At 44.3% G+C, this 22,500-nt stretch overlaps 1 protein-coding gene across 5 annotated transcripts in view; it reads right to left on the reverse strand.

Moving 5' to 3' along the window:
- Nucleotides 1-22,500, reverse strand: part of LOC311058922 (LIM domain-binding protein 3-like) — a 56,237-nt gene that overhangs the window by 12,947 nt on the left and 20,790 nt on the right. For 4 of the 5 annotated variants that reach the window (XM_084076465.1, XM_084076466.1, XM_084076468.1 and 1 more), the window contains 3 exons: nucleotides 20,664-20,739; nucleotides 14,407-14,429; nucleotides 13,167-13,364 (listed from right to left, as the gene is read on the reverse strand). In XM_084076465.1, coding sequence (XP_083932591.1) covers nucleotides 13,167-13,364; nucleotides 14,407-14,429; nucleotides 20,664-20,739 — 297 coding nt within the window. The remainder of the gene's footprint in view (nucleotides 1-13,166; nucleotides 13,365-14,406; nucleotides 14,430-20,663; nucleotides 20,740-22,500) is intronic. The other variant, XM_084076467.1, reaches the window with a different exon arrangement.

The following is a 22,500-nucleotide window of genomic DNA, read 5'->3' on the forward strand; positions in this document are numbered from 1 at the left end:
GCTAAATGATAAAGTTAGAAACCAAATTGACCCTTATGGGTCTGTAACTCAGAGAGTGTACAAATGGAACCAAATGGACCCTAACGGGTCCATTTGGTTCCATTTGTACACTCTCAGAGTTAAATTAACATAGATTTTACAATATAAATTGGGGTCCCAGAGATAGAAATGCCATTAAATGGGGGTCCGTTGCCCTAATGCATGTCAAACTGGGGGTCCTTGAAATTAAAGTGGTCGAAAATCACTGCTAGAGCCGTAAAAATCTTCTCTTATGGGGGTCCTTTTCAAATGGGGGTCCGCGGACTAATAAGTGTCAATTTGGGGGTCCCTGGCATGAAAAAGTTTGAGAAGCACTGGCCTACAGTATGTCAAGAGTGTGACCATTTAATGTGGCCATTTTATTTGGCGTAAGTCAAAGACAATGTAATGTGACTTAGGTAAAGAATACATTGTCTGGAGTAAGTCAGTTACTCCAGAAATAATGTGGCCTGAGTCAAGGTTACAATTGTCTAAGTCAAAACATACATTGGCCTGAGTCATTTAATTCTCTTGTGTTACATAATTTACAGACGGCGTTATTTGCATGCCTATAGGCATATATTCTGATTAACTTTTTGGCTGAAATTATGAAGAATCATTCAATATGGTTCAGTTTTTTCTCTTTACTGAGAAACAAGAAAACATTACAGTCCATTATTTTAGCAAGGTGACGGTTTGTATGATAGGAACAGGAACTGAGAAAGTGAAAAATATCACCTAAAAAAGAAAGAAAGAAAGAAAGAAAGAAAGAAAGGGAGGGAGGGCGACATACAAGACCATCTAACAGAGAGTAGCTGTAGGACACACTGACCACAGTGACACTTCATTTACACTCCAAAATAACAGATCTACAAGCTCTAGATTGGCAACCTTCTGCAAAATGTTTACCCCAAAAATAGGGACGCTATGGGTTGGAGTGGTCAAAGGTCAAAGCGGCATGCTGGCTACAGGGATAGGCCATGCTTAGTGAGTGTAATGTAAAATAAATATAAATGATATGGTATTATGACATCATCATGTAAAGTGAGGTAGCTAATTATCAATAATTAGGCCTTTTCTAATACTGCTGCAATTGAAACGTAACTTCCATTCTTCCTCAGAGAGCCAATTAAACATTAATTGTGTGAGGAAACAGCATCTGAGCTTTTTTTTAAATGTTTTCTCAATCTGCCAAACGTGTTGTAAAGGCCCCTACATGCTACCATAAGACATCAGAGCAAAGTTATTTTGGGAGAGGTTATAACTACCAAATGATGCCATTAAGAAGTTCTTATGGGTGGTCTCAGAACCTTTGGCGGTCACCCCAGCACACCTCAGTGTTTTGACTGTCAAAACCAACAACAATAGAAGAAGAATAACCCGCACACCACCAGCTTGCTCGGTACAAGATAATGACTTTAATGAAGCAATGTTTCAGTCTAAGAGACCTTCCTCAGGTCTAAGAGACCTTCCTCAGATCTCTTAGACCCAGTGGTGGAAAGTATCTAAGTACATTTACTTAAGTACTGTACTTAAGTACAATTTTGAGGTATTTGTACTTTACTTGAGAATTTACAATTTCCAATACTTTTACCTCTACTCCACTACATCTCAGAGGCAAATATTGTACTTTTACTCCAGTAAAATTATTTGAAAACTTTAGTTACTAGTTACTTTGTAGATTTGTATTATTGTCACAAAACATACATTAACCACTTCAGACCTATATACATTTTGGCCATTTGAAAATAGAAAAGGTGTCTTGTCAATAAGAACTTTGTTCTGATGTCTTATGGAAGCATGTAGCCCCATTTACTGGAGAAGAAATGTGTTAAAGCCAGAATCCGAAACGTATTCTTATGAATGAAACATAAAGTTATTTGAAGCAAGACGGCACACCCGATTGGACACTAAATTTGCCGCCATCTTTATTGTAGTTCAGAAATCTCTCTCTCTCTCTCTTTTGAGAGAGACAAAAACATAAAACTTACAGATTTGAGCGTTAACTGATGTTTGCTTTTCAAGGGCTGGAGGGTCCAATAAACAGGAAGTGACCTCACTTTCAATGGTGATGTCATAATGGTGCGTTGATGAAGCTTGCCTTTTCATATGAAGGGAATACGTTAAGGGATGTGTGTGTAGAATTGTTAATACTGTGTAGTATTGTTAATACTGTGTAGTATTGTTAATATGGTGATATGTTTATGTGAACATGGGCATTGAACTGACATGATACAGGCAAAACAACACAAATGCACTCTCATGTTTGATTCATAGTCTAACACACAATGGCATCACGCGCCAAAAAATACCAGATATACAAGCTCACGACGCGCTGCAATGCGACACATGAGTGAGCTTGTATATCTGAAAATTGTCCTCATCACCATCATACGAGGAAGTATAAATCAGGCTTTATACACATAAGATACCGTAGCTACACCTAACCTCTATTCCCTCAACTTAAACTTGACACAGCTTATTTAACAACTACTAATTACTATGTCAATGTCCCCTTGCTATATGGTACTTCACTCAGTCCTCTCTGTGTTTTCTGAAGAATCTTAATTCACACGTTTATGGACAAAGCCAGGAAAAGACAATTGCACTGAAAGACTAAAAGGAATTCTGTCCTCTAGTTTTGAAGGAAAATGATAGACCAATGATAGATAGATAGATAGACAGATAGATAGACAGATACACAACTTTATATTTGAGGCTTTGCATTTCTAACATTTTTAAAACAAGTTTTCCTAACACTTTCCTAACACTTCCCTCAAAACCAAAAAAAGCAGGCACGTCAAATTCCAATTAATCTCAACTTGCGACAGTAATGTGAAATGACAGCAATTATGATAAAGTGGCTGGTTTATGTAAACCAAATAGAATGCGAGATCTAATTCCTGTTTGTCTGGGCCAATGTCCACCTACTGTATTACACAGTGTGTGTGAGGGGGGGGGGGGGGGAGAGGCTAAAGCACGCCCCTAAAGGCAAAACCACACCCCTCTGTGATGGGTACCTCCAGCTCCAGAGGGACCTCTGGGTACCTGAGGAGACGAAACCACCTGGATACCGCTGTACCAAATGTACAACTAGTGGTTGGTGGTTCAACCATTTAGCGCATGTATCACTGCACTACGCTACGTTGTCTCATCATAACAACACATCTTAAAAACCCTGTTCTACTGCAGATGAGGAGGAGACGGGAGCAACAGGGAGACAGTGGAGGAGGAGGAGGTGAAAGGTGTGGTATGGGAGCTGAGGAGGAGAAGATCAGATTTAACGTGAGAGCGGAGAAGCAGGAGGAAGAAGAAGAAGAAGAGACGCAGGTGGAAGAGTGATGAAGGACGAGGGAGATGAGGAGGTCAGCTACCATGGACATACTGTACATAATCACTCACGGCCCAGCATGCATTGCGTGCAGGCGATTCTTTGTTATTGGCTGGGAGGGTGGCGGGAGAGGCCGGGGCAAAGAGCATGTTCAAAGAGGCGGCAGCAAGCAGTTAGAAAATGACTTAGACAACCAAACGCCATGAAAGAGACGTTTCACCCAAAGAAATACTTAATCCACAAAAAACTATGAGCTATAGTGCTGCACTAATAGATAGATATTTATTGATCCTGGTGGGAAATTCACTAAAGTGATTCAGTCTTTATCTTTAGTCTTTAGGGGCAGAGACAATTTCCTCTCAGGATCGTCCTTAAAGAGAACAGTGTCATCAGCGTATTAGTGTTTTTCCCCCAATGATTAAAATCACTTTGTCCTGTAACGTTTTAAAGCTGAGACAGAATACAGTCTCACATATATTCTGGGTGAAAAGCCCCTTTAGAAACAGTCCAAGTATTAGCGTTTAGCCACAGCACAGCTAGCCAGCCACGTGACACTTCCTCGCTGACAACCAGACGGGCAGAATTACCTTCCAAACCATCCATCTGTTCCGGGACTCTCTCTCTCTTTTTTCTACTGAACAGAGGCTCTGTGGAGCTTGACTCAAAAAGCCAAAAACAACAACAACAACAACAACAACAACAAAACAAACCAAGTGAGGCAGAAAAGGCAGGCTGGACAACATGAAAAACTGTCAGAAACAGCCAGCCAGCACAGAAGAGACGAGCGAACAGTGTCTTTAACCCAAACAGAACAAAGAGCTGAAATAATGTTCTCTGTAACAGTTGGATAAAGACACTGCTCGTTCATTTTCTTTCAGAGCAACTGGATGCTTTTGTCACTTTTCACTCACAGGTCGGATGTCCTGCTTCTTTCTGTCGCTCTATAAACGTCCCTCTGGTGGGAAGAGCAACCAAGGAGGACGTCCACTTTCCTTGGGTTGAAGACAGTCTCTGTGCACTCAACACGTCATAAACAATCCTGCTTCACTTCATTCTGATCTCTTCTCTCTTACATGGCCTCACTATAGTGATGTGTCGTTCATGATCGATTTGTTCAAAAGAACTAGTTCATTGTCGTGAACGAGTCTGTTCACGTCCTGAAACTGTTATGTTCACGCTATCGTTCATGCCCCCCCCCATCCCCTCCCCCGTAGGCTACACAGGACTGGAGGGAGGGCTGTACGTGCGAGGTAATAATAACGCTCGATGGTGTTTTTCACTAGAAAATAGCGCTACTGAACGAGAACGTGAACGAATCATTTGAACGAATCATTGCCGTGAACGTGAACGAAATCACTCGTCCACTGAAATGAACTGAAATTCCCACCACTACTCATTAAGACCTCACCAAGACCTCACTAACACCATAGGAAACTATAGACCGGCTCAGATGGTCAGATTTGTGGAGATTGGAGCCACTACAGTACAACGACTTAGAGGTCAAATTATACTTTCTTTCTAGAGGCTTAAATATCAAACTTTACCGACATTGTCTTCCTCACATTAACCTTAACGAATCTGTGTGTTTATGAGCACATACATGTGTTTCTATGACTTTGGCTTTGCGTAATATGTGTAACTTTAACAAGGGACTGCTACAGTGTAGACGCCTTGCTGGGTCCCTTCTGTTGTTTTTGGCAAGCGGCATTGTCATGCAACGAAGTGTAAATGAAGTGTTCCTCGAGGCACACAACTGGGAAATGCTTTACTATGTTACAACTCTGCAAACATTCTACTCTCACTGATGAGATAACTAGACAGTGATGTCCCAGCACACAACCAAAATACTTAAATAACGACCAAAACAATTAGCATTTTTTTTCTGTTCTGTTACAAGCGGCAGTCATTTTATTTGTACGCGTCGTCACAATGTCAAACTCAGACAGAGACAGTATGTGTGAAGTTTCAGTACATCATGTAGGAGCTATAATGGTATATGCAGAAACCAAGCTTATGTGCTATCCAACAATATGTACTGTACATATGTATCATCTATCCAGTGGTGGAAAAAGTACTAAAATGTTTTACTTAAGTAAAAGTATCAAGTACTCTGTTACAAGTAAATGTCCGGAATTCTAAATTTACTTGAGTAAAAGTAAAAAGGTATTGGTATCAAAATGTACCTAAATTACCAAAAGTAAAAGTACTGAAATGTTTGGAAATAGCAGATCTACAAGCTTGAGCTTGTAGATTTAGGCTATTTTCAAATAGCCAGTAAAGTAAATGTACCTCAAAGTGCAGTACTTGAATAAATGTACTTAGTTACTTTACACCACTGACTATCTACATATTTAAGATGACATTGGGCGCAGAGCTTCAGACAATACATCCTTCTAGAACATCAACGAGACCCTCTTCCTCTATTTCACATCCTTCACAGCATCACTGATTTCTCCTCCCTTTCTCAACCTGCTTTGACCTGCTTTCCGTTGCTATAGTGACGACCCCGTCCTGCTCTGACCTCTAGCAGGTAGGGGGGACGTTAAGCATTTGGGCGGACAAGCCGGTGTGCCAATTTTTCAGTTTGGCAAAACGAGGGCCTTTAACTTCAGTGTCAAACAGGTCCCTGTGGCATGAAGAAACAGAGAGAGAGAGAGAGAGAGAGAGAGAGAGAGAGAGAGAGAGAGAGAGAGAGATGAAGAAGAAGAAGAAGAAGAAGAAGAAGGGATGAGTGACAGGTTCGTGACCGGCGGTCTCCCCTCCCCAGTCTGAGACATGAGAACGGAGAGACATTTACAGTCAAATACTTCCGATGGCTTTATATATAAACAGCAACAGCTTTGACCAGGTCTGTGTCGGTGTGTGTGTGTGTGTGTGTGTGTGTGTGTGTGGGGGGGGTGCTCGGGTTCAACAGGAAGTCCTGTGATGAGATCGGGCGGGGGGGTCATTGGAACCCGACTGGAAGCCTCGCTACTGCAGTGAGGGGGGGGGGGGGGGGGGGGGGGGGGGTGATATAACGCGTATAGAGTTTGTCTGGTTTGTAGTCTAGGCGATCTTGGGGGTCTATTGTTTGGATCCCCTTTGGTCTTGGGGTCTACGGTTTGGATTCTCGGGATCTTGGGGAGTATGAAAGGTCTTATCAATAAGGACAATGTTTATGTTTTTTTCCGCATGAGTCATAGGAAGAAAGTTCTGGCTTCGGATGGATTAATATGGAGAATGTAGGGAACCTTTAGGGTCTTGAGGTCTACGGTGTGGAGGCTTGGGGTCTATGGTGTGGATTATCAGGGTCTACGGTGTGGAGGCTTGGGGTCTATGTGTGGATTATCAGGGTCTATGGTGTGGAGTCTCGGGGTCTATGTGTGGATTATCAGGGTCTATGGTGTGGATTATTGGGGTATATGGTGTGGAGTCTTGGGGTCTATGGTGTGGATTATCAGGGTCTATGGTGTGGATTATCAGGGTCTATGGTGTGGATTATCGGGGTCTATGGTGTGGATTATCGGGGTCTATGGGAGGGTATAAGAACAACCCTCAGACTCCAGTCATCAGCCAACCGTTTTAGGGGTCACCAGTCAGAAGGTCAGCTGAGCTCTGCTGCTGCTAGCTGCCTACCTGGACCTCTGGAGAGCCTCCACATCAGGGTCTTGCACTGCAGGATAGAGAGAGAGAGAGAGAGAGAGAGAGAGAGAGAGAGAGGGGGGGGGGGGGGGGGTAAACAGAGAGAATGGTTGAGTTATCTTGAGTTCCACAGGGATAAAAAAAAAATAGAAAAGAAAACGATCTTGGCAATTATAACAAATTACTGGAAGCTCACAGATAGTATTACTCCAGTGCAAAGAGAGATCATTTAAGTTCTCCAATAGCAAACAAAGACCAAAACTATATTTTATAGAGTCACTCATTAAGCAACATGAAAACAAGCTGAAGCTACAGCTACAGCCGTGTGACAAATTATGTGTGACGAAAAAAGTAGTTTTGTTTGCAATCCAAGTCGCTGGTCTGAAATGTGCATGTGTGAACATATCTACTGTACCATAACCACTGTCTCATGTGTGAACATATCTACTGTACCATAACCACTGTCTCATGTGTGAACATATTTAAAATACCATAACCACTGTCTCATAGGGTCTAAATTACATGGAGAATGAATGAAACAAGAATTAATTGGATTCAAACATATCCAATTTGACTGTGTGTGTTGTGCATGACATCCACAAGGCCCACTGCTTCCATCTAGTGGCGTAACAGAAATATAGCACTGGCTGTAGCTTTTTGTTTACAGCCACGCCCCCTTTCCACCGCCATGCCCCCTTTCCTGGGTAGGGTATAAGTGTAAACGGAAGTGCACGCCTCTTTTTCGACGGCCGTCTATAGGACTGCATGTTACACACACAGTTACACACACAGTGTGTTACACACACAGTTACACATACACACAGTTACACACACAGTCAAAAATCCGCCTATAGCTCAGCTTAGTGGTCTTTGAAGTGCGTGTTACGGTCCATACTTACGGTACTCGGTGCCGGTGACGTGCGCCAGGACTCTGAAGGATTTGGACTGGAGCTGGGCGGCTCGCCGGGTCCACTCCTCCATGTCCATGTCCTCCTTGGCCCCGCCCGGCCTCAGCACTGCCTGGTAGACCGGAGACGCCACGTCTACCACACGGTCTTTAACTGGGAGAGAACTGGAACACCAACCAACCAACCAACCAGAGACACACAACGCCAACCAGCCCAGCCCCCCCCACCCAAACCCCACCCACGAGAAAAAAACAAAAAACAAACAGAAGCTACATCAGCAAATCAATGGAAACCAACAGGTTTCAGTTGAACCTGGAAGGTTCCACTTCAACGACTGTGTGTGGTCGTACTGGGGAGTCACTGTGGTCAATATGAATGATCACTGTCACTGTGGTCAATATGAATGATCACTGTCACTGTGGTCACTATGAATGATCACTGTCACTGTGGTCAATATGAATGATCGGTGTGATCGTGAATGAGTGGTGTGTGAGCCAGTGGTTCTCAACGGGAGGTCTCGGGACCCCCGCCCAGGAGTCCTTGAGGAGGGGGGTTCCTAGAGGGAGTCCTCAGCTAAACGACTGATAGTTAGGAACCGAAATGGACCCTTTACAGCTAGCTCTGAGAGTGTACAAATGGAACCAAACAGACCATTACAGGTCCGTTTGGTTCCATTTGTAGGATCTGGATAACATTAGCATCAAATGAGGGGTCTGTGGCCTAACTAAAGCATGTACAATTTGGGGGGTACTTGACATGAAAAAGGTTGAGAACAACTGGTGTACACCACGCACGCGCGCGCACACTCACACACACACAATAAATTCAACCAACCCCCCCCCACCCTACAACCATCATAAGGATAAAATATCTTAAACCTTTAGTGAGTGTGATAGTTTGAACTTTGTGTTTTCTCTATAAACCAGACAATGTGAACATCCATCATTCTGCACGTCCTACAGTAACAGGAATGCCTCTCTCTAGGGTGGTCTGTCTTAAAACACACTCAATGTAAGTCAGTGCTTTTGAAGTTGAGTAAAAAGAAAAGAAAAGAATAATGTTTTATGTGATCTGGTACGAGGTGGAAATGTGAATGACTTTTATGAAACAGAAAAGAATAAATCAGCATGGTTTGTTTGATCTGGTGTGAAGTGAAGTGAAATCAACATTATAGTTGTTAGTTAAGTTAAGCTCTCAAGCTGAAAACACACATTTCTTGCGACAGAAAAGCGTACCAAGCTCAAGCTGCTGACACAGTCACATTCTGAACGCTGAAACCATAATAGTAATCCAACCATAAGGGTGCTCTTCTTTTTTTTTTTTTTTACTGTTTCAGATGTGACTGTGTAGCCACAAACCGCTGCAATCTCCAAAGCCCCAATATGCCTCTATTAATATGTGTCAAGATGACTCTATTCTATTCTATTCTATGTGTCAAAAATAGAATTTCGAAAAAAGAGCCAAAAATTGCAGAGCTTTTTTTCCTATTTTTGGCAGTTATCTATACTAGGGTCTTTTCTGTTTTCTGTTCTTGTCAGGAAAGCTTTCGCTGAAAATAGCCGATAGACAAGCTCACAACGCCAAAGCTTTCCCCACAATAAGGATGGAGGGTTAAGTAGTTAACTGGTCAATTGACTTGCTTTAAAAACATACACTGGACGTTGAGTATCAGGTTTTACACAGAACATGTTCTGATAGAGAAACATTTCACACAGAGTTAGAACACAGTGTGATACATGTGTGTTAAATTAAATGCAGATTCAAGGTAAAGACATAACCTCAGACAGATGGAAGGAGGGAAGGAATGACTCAGAACATTCAGGTGAAGTGTGGACCTTCTGGACTCTATTAACAAGGACCAATGTTTGTCTGGTTTTTATCATCATTTCTCCTCTACTCTACTCTCTATTGTATAATATGTTTTTTATGTCTTCCATTTCCGACGCAAAATAACTTTAGAAGAAATACTCAAGGGGCAATAATATGGCAGCAGGACCGTTTTTTTTTTTTACATTTAACCCCACGGTTGGCATGCTCTTCTCTTCTGTTAAAACCTCTCAAGTTTGTCCCCAAATATCTGTTCAATTACTGTTTTTCATGGTTAGTGATGTACACAGTTATTCCACCAGAGGGAGCTCTACACACTTGTATGGAGCTGTCCCAGTCTGTATGGAAAGGGAATGATGTTATACTCTCTGTTTTACCTGCAAGTCAATCAGCTTCAAGTCCAAAATAAAGAGATGGCTGTTGAGAGTTGTAGCAGATTCCATTTACCCACAATGTGTTGTCCTCTATATGTTTTACTGGCACACTCTTCTATTAAGTTGTAGGATCACACATTCGTTGTACGGCTCTGACCCGAGATTGAATCCAACCGCGTCCCCTCTCTACACTCGCTGTGTCTCTGTCTCTCTACGCTATCACTGTCCTGTCTGAAAATAAAAGCATAAAATGCCCAGAAATCAATCAAAAAGCAAAGCAACACAAGTGAAATGTCAATGGATGAGGGAGCGGTACAGATAGGAACATAGTTTTCTCATTAAAACGTGGCTTCGCTCAGGTTCAGTGAGACTAGAATGCATCAGGGGGGGGTGGGAGATGGAAAATGTCACCTGACTAAACAAGATGGATGACTGTGGCGGACCGCATGGTCGCACCTGGATCGTTTTTGAATCTTTGTGTTTAAATCGACAGCAGTATTCCATGCATGCATCCACTACAACACACCCCCCCCCAAACCCAGAGAAAAAAATCACACCCTGTGTGAAGATAGCGGCGCCTTTGATACATTTTGTCATCGATATGTGTTTATAATGTGTTTATAACATTGACATTATTTGTCACGTGAAGCTTGACCAATCACTTTGTTGACGTACGCACCTGACCAATCACAACGTTGACGTACACGGACAAAGTCAGGTATAGAGCAGGATCCGCTCTATACCTTACAAAGTCAGGTATAGAGCAGGATCCGCTCTATACCGCTAAAAATACAAAGTCAGGTATAGAGCAGGATCCGGCTAGCGCCGCTAAAAATGGATTGTTAGTTTTATAACTCTGGTAACGTCCAATCAGGAACGCTGTGTGCTTCCGGGGACTGTTAACAACAGTGGTATAAAGTACATTTACTCAAGTGCAGTACTTGGACAGGTCCTCGTTTAGAGGGCGTGTAGAGAACAGGTCCTCGTTTAGAGGGCGTGTAGAGGACAGGTCCTCGTTTAGAGGGCGTGTAGAGGACAGGTCCTCGTTTAGAGGGCGTATTAGAGGACAAGTCCTCGTTTAGAGGGCGTGTTAGAGGACAGGTCCTCGTTTAGAGGGCGTGTAGAGGACAGGAAGCGACAACACAGAGGTCAAGCGGAGCAGGCAGAGATGGAAACATCAAATGGTCACAAACACCAAACCATGAATTCACACTTGTTTGGGTGTGTGTGCAACACTGCCGTGCAACAAAGTATAAATCAGGCCTGAGACACGGACACATGAAGGCGGGACTTGCGATGTGCCGCCTGAATGGGCGGGGTTAAAGGGGGGAATGGTTAAAGGTCGTGCGGGTGTACTTACGCCAGGGGGGAGTCGCCAGCTTGCTCTCTGCAGCGGGGCCGAGGGATTTGATTGGGCCGGGGGGGGGGGGGGGGGGGGGGGGTTTGATTGGCAGGGAGGCGGGGGGCGGAGCAAGCAGCATGGCATGATGGGGGAATGCCGGAGAGCGCGATAACCGGTGAGATGGGCGGGGCCATGGGCGTGGCGGGGCGTAAAGGAAGTGAAGAAAGAAACGTTAGATAGATGGCGAGCTAGCCAGGAGCGACTCAGCAGTCACTGAAATGTGTGAAATGTTTTTGATGTGACAGCATTTGTTCTTAAAGTTCCTTGTAATATATACGTGTGTCTGTGTGTGTGTGTGTGTGTGTGTGTGTGTGTGTGTGTGTGTGTGTGTGTGTGCGTGCGACCGTGCGTGCGTGCGTGCGTGCGTGTGTGTGTGTATGGAGTGTGATGAATGGGGCTCAATGTATACACCAGTATAAATCAAACAAACATCTACAGAACACCTTCAAACATCCTGAACACGTCCTTATCAGGGAGTCTGGAACCACACACCTCTAGAACCACACACACACACACCTCTAGAACCACACACACACACCTCTAGAACCACACGCACGCACGCACACACACATGCACGCACGCACGCACGCACGCACCTCTAAAACCACACACCTCCAGAACCACACACCTCCAGAACCACACACCTCATACACACCAATACCAAGGAACCACACACTCTACTACTCTGTTCAGCATTGTAACTGTTCACTATAATATAGTAATATAGAAAGGAGAGGAGAGGAAAGAAAAAAAGAAGAAGAGAAGAGAAATGAAAAGAGGAAAGGAGAGGAGAAAAAGCAAAGACAATAAAAGAGGAAAGGAAAGTTAAGGAGAGAAGAGAAAAGAAGAGAAGAGGAATTGAGATGAGGAAAAGAGAGAAAAGAAGAAAATAAATTAGGAAAGGAAAGAGGAAAAGAAAGGAGAGGAGGAAAAGCAAAGAAAAGAAAACAGGGGAGAGGAGAAGAAAAGATAAAAAAAGAACAGGAAAGGAGAGGAAAAGGAAATAAAAAAGGAAAGGCAAGAGGAGAGGAGAAGAAGAGAGGAAAGGAAAGGAAAGGAAAGAAAAGATGAAAGGCGATGGAAATAAGAGAGGATAGGAAGAGAGCAGAGGAAAAGAAAAGAGGAAAAGAAGATGCGAGATGAGGGGAAAGGAAATGAGAGGAGAGGATGAGAGGACCCTTACAGGTGTGTAACTCAGAGTGTGAGGACCTTACAGGTTGGTGGGGTGAATCTGTGCAGGTTGGTGGGGTTAATCATTACAGGTTGGTGGGGGGAATCTTTACAGGTTTGTGGGGTGAATCATTAGAGGTTGGTGGGGTGAATCATTACAGGTTGGTGGGGTGAATCATTGCAGGTTGGTGGGGGGAATCTTTACAGGTTGGTGGGGGAATCTTTAAAGGTTGGTGAGGTGAGTCATTACAGGTTGGTGGGGTGAATCTTTACAGGTTGGTGGGGGGAATATTTACAGGTTGGTGGGGGGAATCTTTACAGGCCGGTAGGGTGAATCTTTACAGGTTGATGGGGTGAATCTTTACAGGTTGGTGGGGGGAATCTTTACAGGTTGGTGGGGTGAATCTGTACAGGTTGGTGGGGTGAATATTTACAGGTAGGTGGGGTGAATCTGTACAGGTTGGTGGGGTGAATCATTACAGGTTAGCGGTGGGGCGGTGGGGTGAATCTCTTACCCTTCTTGGCCCTTGTGCTGGGACTGTCCAGCAATGGCATCCATGATGGCGTCCTGGGAGTACATGCTGATGGGGGTGTTGTACTGGGCGTGGATGATGGTGGCCTTACCCCCCGGACCCTTCACCTCAATGGGCTTATGGGTGGACAGGGCCGAGTCCTTCAGGACCCCGGGGTTAAAGCTGGGCATGTACTCCATGCTGTGTGTGTGGGGGGTGGGAGGAGTGAGGGAGGTGTGAGGGGGAGAGAGAGAGAGAGAGAGAGAGAGAGAGAGAGAGAGAGAGAGAGAGAGAGAGAGAGAGAGAGAGAGAGAGAGAGAGAGAGAGAGTGGAGATGTGGAAAGACAGAGCGGTGAAAAGAGGAGTGACAGGGTCAGGTGACGGTAACAGGGTGACGGTAACAGGGTGACAGTGACAGGGTGACAGTATTGTGGCGGGAGTTTCATGCATTATGCTCATGCAAGCATGCTTCTCTCTACTGCCTTGCAGCTCAAAATGCACGCACACACACACACACACACACACACACACACACACACACACACACACACACACACACACACACACACACACACACACACACACACACACACACACACACACACACACACACACACACACACACAACTAAACTAGCTAATATGTGCAAAAGGAAGACGGCTCTACAGTACTTTCACAAACACACACATAAACCTTGATCTTGCAACAAACAATCAAATGACTCCATCAACACCAAACCAAACTATGCTAAAAACACTTCAACCACTTCAATCCCAGCACCCGTATTCCGGAGGGGGCATTAGCCAAAGGTAGCAGATCTACAAGCTCACAGCATCGCAAATAATCAACGCATACAACTATGCACTGACTGCAGGCACCGACGTACTACAGACTTTTCATTTTAAATGTAATCACTTAAACCATACATGGTTGACCGTATAGGCCAAAGCTTTCCCCACAACTGAAAAGGCCCTAGTATAGAGCCCTGAGGGACTACGGTCAACCATATGGGGTTTAAGTGGAAAACATTTGTGACGGCATCCGTTTACACACTGACACAGCAAACATACGTTGACCCATGCACTGATAACTGCAACACCACTCACACACACACACACACACACACACACACACACACACACACACACACACACACACACACACACACACACACACACACACACACACACACACACACACACACACACACACACACACACACACACACACTGGCAATACTGACTTTCCAGGGGCGTTGGTAATAACCTATCATCACCAAGGATGGAGAGAGAGAGAGAGAGAGAGAGAGAGAGAGAGAGAGAGAGAGAGAGAGAGAGAGAGAGAGAGAGAGAGAGAGAGTGAGAGGGAGGGAGAAAAACAGAGGGAGGGAGAAAAACATAATGATGATTAAACATGTGATCATTGGCCTCTGCTTTGTGAAGGTCAAGAGAGATAATCTGTTATGGAGGGTACAGAGAAGCACTACACAAGGTCAAAGGTGAAGCTTTGTTCCCTCCCACAATGCATCCTGATCATTGTATTTATTCCTACAGAGTGACCTCGGTACATAGACATTATTATTACCTTTACATACCTCGGTACATATGAGAGAGAGAGTGAGAGAGAGAGAGAGAGAGAGAGAGAGAGAGAGAGAGAGAGAGAGAGAGAGAGAGAGAGAGAGAGAGAGAGAGAGAGAGAGAGAGAGAGAGAGAGAGAGATTAGTATAGCTGATGGATTGAAGTCCACAGCACAGCAGATTGTAAACTGGCTGTTAAACTGCAATCATTTTAAATGTGAGTAGAAATATAAATAAACAACTTAAACCCATGCAGGTGCCTACAGAGAGACACAGTGAGAGAGAGAGAGAGAGAGAGAGAGAGAGAGAGAGAGAGAGAGAGAGAGAGAGAGAGAGATTGAGTAGGGGCTGCGTGTGTCCGTGTATACAGTATGCATGCATGTGTGAGCGTGTGTGTGTGTGTGTGTGTGTGTGTGTGTGTGTGTGTGTGTGTGTGTGTGTGTGTGTGTGTGTGTGTGTGCGTGTGCGTGTGTGCGTGTGTGTGTGTGTGTGTGTGTGTGTGTGTGTGCAGATCTACAACATTCCATGTCCTTATAAGAGCATCCAGGGGAACAGGAGTTTGACCTCATCACCATCCCCAACACACACTGTGGGAAAGCTGTGTGTGCGCGTGCGTGTGCGTGTGTGTCTGTCTTGGCAGACCTGGAGGATGCTAACTCATGCTAACTATCTAAACCTGATAGCACTGACCCAGTGAAGACACATTTATACTTCGTTGCAGGACCGTGCCACGCGCCCAAAAATAGCCGACGTACAAGCCTGTACATATCGGCTATTTTCGGCGATCGACACCGTCGTGCAACGAAGTATAAATCAGGCCAAAGTCCCTCCTTGCCCAGTAGCTCTTTGTTGCTGAATCTGGATTTCCCCCAGAGGAGTGGTTATTGTGGGCGGAATTGCACCGGCAACCTTCACGTCTCTCTTAACGTCGTCTACACTCTACACAAGCTGTCTCAGTGTTCACACTGGCACAGTGGAAGTAAAAGTTCTTCTCCTCTTTACTGAGGTAAATTCTAAAGTTACCTCAGTAAAAGTGCAAAAGTATTGGCATCAAAATGTACTTAAAGTACCAAAAGTAAAGTACTCATTATGCAAAAGGTCCCATTTCACAAGTTTTCTAGAGTATATAAAATGTACAAAATGTATTTGAATAAAGCAGATCTACAAGCTCACAACGTGTCGCAATGCTTGTAGATTGGCTATTTTCAAATGGCCAAAGTTTAAGGGCTGAAGTTGTGTGTATGTTTTGATGATGTAGTGGAGTAGAAGTACAAGTATCGGAAATTGGAAATACTCCAGTAGAGTAAAAGTACCTCAGAATTTAACACTGCAAAGATACAAAAGATATCTGCCTCAACCACACTGAACCCAGTGAAGACAACCTAACACACTCTATCACTGCTGCTACGGGGTTAACCACCAGAGGGCGCTCCACTGACTATTATGCCACTAAAGTGTGGAATGTCCTACTATACCACCAAGACATCAAAAAGTGTGACTCCCTCATTACCCTCCTTTAAAACTCCTATAAAAGAACCTTTCTAGCCTGGTTCTAGCCTGGTTCCAGACCATAGACCCCGCCCACTCTCTGAGTGGACTGCCTCTCTTGGTCTGGTGTTGTAAATGTGAACCTAGGATTTATTCGGTACAACATGTATTGTCCAATGAGAGTCGGAGGTGGGGTTGGGGATCCCTCAGGATTGGTTTAGGGAAACTCTAATCCCCTCCCAATCGCCTACACTGGAGCCAATGTCAGACTGAAGCTCCACGCAGCTTCAGTCTGATAATCAGGCTAGCACCTTTCTGCAATTTACAACTGAACCTAGACGAAGTCTTCTCGCTTGACAAAATAAATGACCCTCCACTGTTTTTCTGTAAATATACTTTTACTGCTCCTAGTATCTTGTATAGTATTGTATGTCTTGTATGGACCTGTCTTAATTTCATCGACTAAAACTATGACGAAAAATGTTGGTTGACAACCTTTTTTCACTGACAAAAACAAATTAAGAAATAAGCTATGATGACTAAACCAGGGGTCTTCAACAGGGGGTCCGGGACCCCTAGGGGGTCCTCAGAGTTACTACAGGGGGTCCGCCAAATCTTTGTGTGATATGATTCTTTTATTTTACCTTGAACCACTTGAACCCTAGCGGATCTACAAGCTCACAACGCCTCGCGCTGCGAGGCGTTGTGAGCTTGTAGATCGGCTATTTTTGGCAAAGAGGCTATAGGTGTAGAGGGAAAAAAGAGCAGACCACGTAAACAAAAAGTGTTGAATCTGAAACACAATTTTATACGATATAGAGTAGGGGGTCCCTGCTTCATCTCTCACTCAGCTAGGGGGTCCTTGGCCTGAAAACATTGAAGACCCCTGGACTAAACTATAAGCTTTTAGTCTAAACTAATTAGTTACCTCATTGGCTTAAGCGGTTAAATGGGGAAGTGGTCGGTCCACTGGCCTTTGGACTTGAACCCAGGCTGTGGGGCAGACCAGTTCTATCCTTGGGACATAGTTGGGGGTCCGTGAGTGTTAGACGGTGATATCTGTGGGGGGGGGGGGGGGGGGGGTTATCATGTTGACCCAACACTGTAAGCTCAAGGATTAAAGAGACGGGGGTCGTTTTTATCTCCTCTGGTGTCACAGTTAATTACTGCTGCTCTCATTGACATTCTAGAAGGTCTGGTTCCATATAGGAGTGGCAGATAGTTCACTATGTCAATCATCAATGTATATTAGTTCATATCTTCTGGTGTCTGGGGTTTGAGTTCATACAGAAGCACAGATATTATATCTTCATTCTGAAACCTTCTGCTTTCTGTCTTAAACGGTGGTCCCATATGGAATGTATAGGTCCCATGCCTGCTGAGCACGTTCAGGATGACTGATGAATTCTGAGCCTGTTATTCTATCCTATATGTTTGGCATGAGTTCTGCCTGTCCTTGGCTCTCTCATGCATTTGCTATTTGTCATGCATTTAAATTTAGCAGCGTCGTTTCAACGCTTTTTTTTTGAACGACACTGTTGTGAATGCAACGGAGTGACACATTTCCCCGCGATTCAAGCGCCGCCATTCTTTTCACTTTTCATCTCGTCTCGTCAATGCACCTTCCCAGCTCTTTACAGAGAAGGACAGAGCCGACGTCATGAGCGATATACGTCGATACGATGGGCCACTTAAACCCTATATGGTTAGCCCATAGTCCCTATCTATGATTGTGTTTATGTCCATCTGTGTTTGTTGTGTTTATATATCTCAGTATCTAAACACAACGTATATCTCATCTCTCATCTCATACTAGCGTCTTTTCTGTTTTCTGCTGTTTGTGGGTAAAGCTACGGATGCTGCGCTTTAAGAGGTTAAGTGTCAGAGCCTGAGAAAGACAGACGGCAGACACAGCTACTTGAACACAAAGTAAATAAATACAAGGAGAAGAAAGAACGGTCAGAGAGACTCTTGGGGTCAGGGTTGGTTTCATGTGTTAACATTTGGCCTCATTTATATGAAAGGTTTCATTCCATAACCTCATGTCACCCTTCTGATAAAAGAACATCTTGACCTGAAGGTTAGAGAGACCAAAGGCTTTTATGTTCTGCTTTCATTCTGATCCTCCATATATTACCAGACGTCTTTATTAACGCTTTAAGACCGGGAACGCATCTGTGTCATTTTTTGATTTCTTTGGCTATTAAAAAATAGCAGATCTACAAGCTCATAGCGTGGCACTGAGTACCGCGCTATGAGCTTGTAGATCTGTTATTTTTGAACATTTGTGAAAATTTAAATATGTATTTTTTGAAAGGGAACATTTGTAATTGAAATCGTTGCTTCTGGGGGGTCCCTGGAACAAAATATTTTGATATGGGGGTCCGCGGCCAAATACATATCATTTTGGGTGGTCCTTGACATGAAAAAGTTTGAGCACCACTGATATAGAAACATACGTTTTTTGAGAATACTGTTGGGATTTAGAGGACATTTGTAGAATCGGCCTCGGGTCTTAGGGGAACTTTGCCCTACAGTTTTCTTACCTTTTCTATGATGTTATGATATCCTAGGATGAATGGTACGGTAGAAAAAAATCATAACTCCATCCCGGGTCCGCCACAGCTAAGAACGCGTGCCCATGGGCCTTGCGCTACATTGCGTATTTTGATAGCTTTTATGTTTTTGAGATCTGACGTTCATAGTGACAGAACACTATGCAACGTGATTGTCTTGAATGCGCCCCACCGGAAGTCTCGCTAGACAAGATTTCAATCTCGTCTAGCCAGACTTCCGGTGGGACGCACATAGTGTTCTGTCACTATGAACGTCAGATCTCACCAAAAAAAAAAAGCTATCAAAATACGTGATCTGGCGCAAGGCCCAGAGGCGCGCGTTTTCAGCTATTTATTTTTTTTTAGCTATTTTTACCTGGGATGGAGTTATGAAATGTTTCTACTGTACCATTCACTAGGATATCATAACAGGTAAAAAGGTAAGAAAACCGTGGGCCAAAATTCCCCTTTACACAATGGCTGCCAATGACGTATATATACGTCTTTTAATTATCAGCTGTTGTCCGCCAAAGACGTATATATACGTCATGGAAAAAAAGGAAAAAAAAAAAAAAATTTTTTTTTTTTTGAATTTTTTTATAATTTCAACCCTTGTCGAATTACGAACAGATTAGGAGCTAAAAATGTTCGAAGATTTGCTGCTCCATTCACTTCAATGTTAAAATTCAAACGGACAAACAATTCACTTTGTTTTTTGGTTTAAAACTACTGGTTTTGAGCTATATTGAAACATCAAACAACACATGTCAACGAGGTCAAAATGACCTCGTTGACATTTGTGAAACCACACCTGAATCTCATCTGTGATTAGAAACCATCTGGGGATCAATCATACTGGAGGAAAAAAATCTGTGGCTACGCGAACAGGTACCAAAATCATGGCAAAACCCTGGCAGGCAACAGCTAAAAATCTGAAAAAACTCTGGCAGGCAATGTGTTAATGGGTTAAGGAAATACACCCGAAAATGACCCCCTCTCCCCTTTTCTATCAATGAATTATTTACTCTCCTTTGAGCTCCCACTCAGTTTTGACTAAAATAAAAACATATAAGTTCCAGATCCACGGCAGAGTGTGAACGTTCTGAGTCTACCTCCTTCCTTCCTTCTGTCTGTCTGGGTTCAAAGGTCAAAGGTGTTGTTTGTTTACCCCATAGTGGCTCCTGATTGGAGCAGGGCCATCTCTCTCAGCGTCTCCTCAGAGTACAGGCCGATGGGACAGTTGTACTGCTTCCTCTGGCCCGGGCTGGACGGCGCACACTCTGCCTCTACTGGCCCGGAGGAGGCATTGCAGGCAGAGAGGCGGCCATTGACGTGGACCGGCTGATCCTTTGGGGGCGGGGGTTGGGGGGCGGGGTGTATGGGGAGGGGTGTAGGGAGGGGGCGGGGTGTAGGGAGGGGCCACATAGAGGTGGTCGATGTTGACTAAAATGGCTGATATCGTGAAAAGTATTGTTTTGTTGTCAATATTTCGTAATGGCTCAATATGATATGGTCGCTGTCGGGTGGAGAGCTTGTATGTACAATACGGAACCGCTGCTGTTCAGGAAATAGAAAAAATAACCTCAACTTTCACTTGTAAAATTCTTTAAGATTAGCGAAAATGGCTGAAAAGTACCAGTTTTGGACATATGAGGTTTCCACCTGACAGAGACTAGATCACAGAAGGGGCGGGGCGGCTGCATTTCCTCTCACTACCACAGGGAGGCGGTAGTGCTGCGTGTCTCTCTTTGACTGAACTCTTCACCGTGTTCAGTTCATTACTTCATGAAATCCTTCAAAATGTCATGATTTTTTTATGCCGTGTTGGAGAGCCTGGTGACGTGAGGTCAGAGGTCAGGGGAGGGTGGGGGTCAGTCCTACCTGCTGGTGGGGGATGATGGGCATGGGAGAGTCCAGTCTGGGGAGTGCTGCGGCCATCGGGGAGGGACGCTTTGACCTGGAAGAAAAACACACATGACACATATAAACGTGTATCTAATTTGTGTCAGTAGAGCACTCGCCTTATGACCACAAGGTCATGGGTTCGATCCCGGGCACCGCCAACTCAGCGTATGAGTAGCGTGGGCAAGTCGTGCGGTAAGTACTGGAAGCTGATGGTAGGTGTTGTTTTAATAATATGGAGATACAAGGTTTCTGCCCGACAACAACGAGACATGTTCTCATGTCTATGGAACAAGTTCACAGAGAGGCGTGACAAATGTATAAATAAATACATAAATAAATTAAACACAGCTAACAGTTGGTGTAAAGATAAATGTGTCGCAGCGTCTCCATGACAACAGCTCTCTGATGCTGATGCTTGATGACATGCTTCAAATCCCCTATGGATTTATCATCATGATTACTACAGTGTTACAGTGTGTGTGTGTGTGTGTGTGTGTGTGTGTGTGTGTGTGTGTGTGTGTGTGTGTGTGTGTGTGTGTGTGTGTGTGTGTGTGTGTGTGCTTGTTGCAGTTCCATGACTTGTCAGAGATCACAACATTTTTGTCTGCAACCCAGGAAAATAAATGAATAATAAGTAAAAAATGTGCTCCTCGGAGCACAGGTCTCCGCCAGTACTGTTCCTGATTAATCCTGTCTTACCTCGCTTCAAAAGATATAAATGATCTTTTGAAGTGACACACCTATTTATAGGTCTCTATTTCATCATGCGTCTCGCTAGCCAATCAAAGCACACCCTTTCAACATATTGTCACGTGTCACGTGAAGCTTGACCAATGTTAGCTTGGTGGACACGCGGAAGGACGAGAACGAAAACATAGTCTCCTGGCGGAGACTATGTCCACACGACAAAACTACCACATGAACACATGTGCAGGTCAGGAGCGCTTGTTATGCAGAAGATAGCAGATGGGCTATTTTCAGCGAAAGCTTTCCCCGCAATAGCAGAAAACAGATTAGACACTAGTATAGATCCCTGAGGAACTCCGCTTAACCATATAGGGTTTAAGTGGTTAATACAACGTTCAGAAACGGGTCAAAAATAGACCGTTTGGCCTTGATTGGCCAGCCCAACCCATCAGCTTTGTGGATTGGTCCAACTTTGCACGACTTTTGTGCCACTGAACCAATATAAGTGGTAGAGCACACAATAGGACGCCATTCTGTTACACAACGCGATAGGAGGTGTTACAATTCGGTTCTTGCTTCCTTCTGAGAAATGATCTACTGGACGATGTACCTGAGAGGAGGGCCGAAGAGGCGCGATCACGTTACGGTTGCCATGGGACACGAGGTGTACCACTTTGGAGGGCTCGGCTATGGCGACACGGCAAGGATTGATGTTTACGTCTTTAACACAGTGTTTTTACGCTGGAGGAAGTTGACCCCGGTGACAACTGGAAGAGGAGAATGTCACCTTGAGGTTCCATCCTGGCGCCACTACCACACAGCTGTGCTCATAGAAAATACCGTCTACATCTGGGGGGGAGTTGAATGGATGCTCTGCAACGTTCTTTATGCGTTTCGTGACGACGACACCCACCGATGGTTCAAGCCCAGGGTTTCTGGGACGGCTCCACAGGCCAGGTTGGGCTACACAGCCTGTGCCTTGGGGAAGGTCATGTATGTCTATGAAGGATGCACCCGTAGTGAATGGACTGGTAAGTGGTATCCAACTTGTATGTACAAGTTTGACTCCGCCACGATGGTCTGGTCTTTGATTATCACCAGAGACACTCCGTCACGTTCTTCATCA

The sequence above is a fragment of the Gymnoscopelus microlampas genome (assembly GCF_963454915.1).
Source record: "Gymnoscopelus microlampas genome assembly, chromosome: 13".
In the NCBI taxonomy this organism is placed as follows: Eukaryota; Metazoa; Chordata; class Actinopteri; order Myctophiformes; family Myctophidae; genus Gymnoscopelus; species Gymnoscopelus microlampas.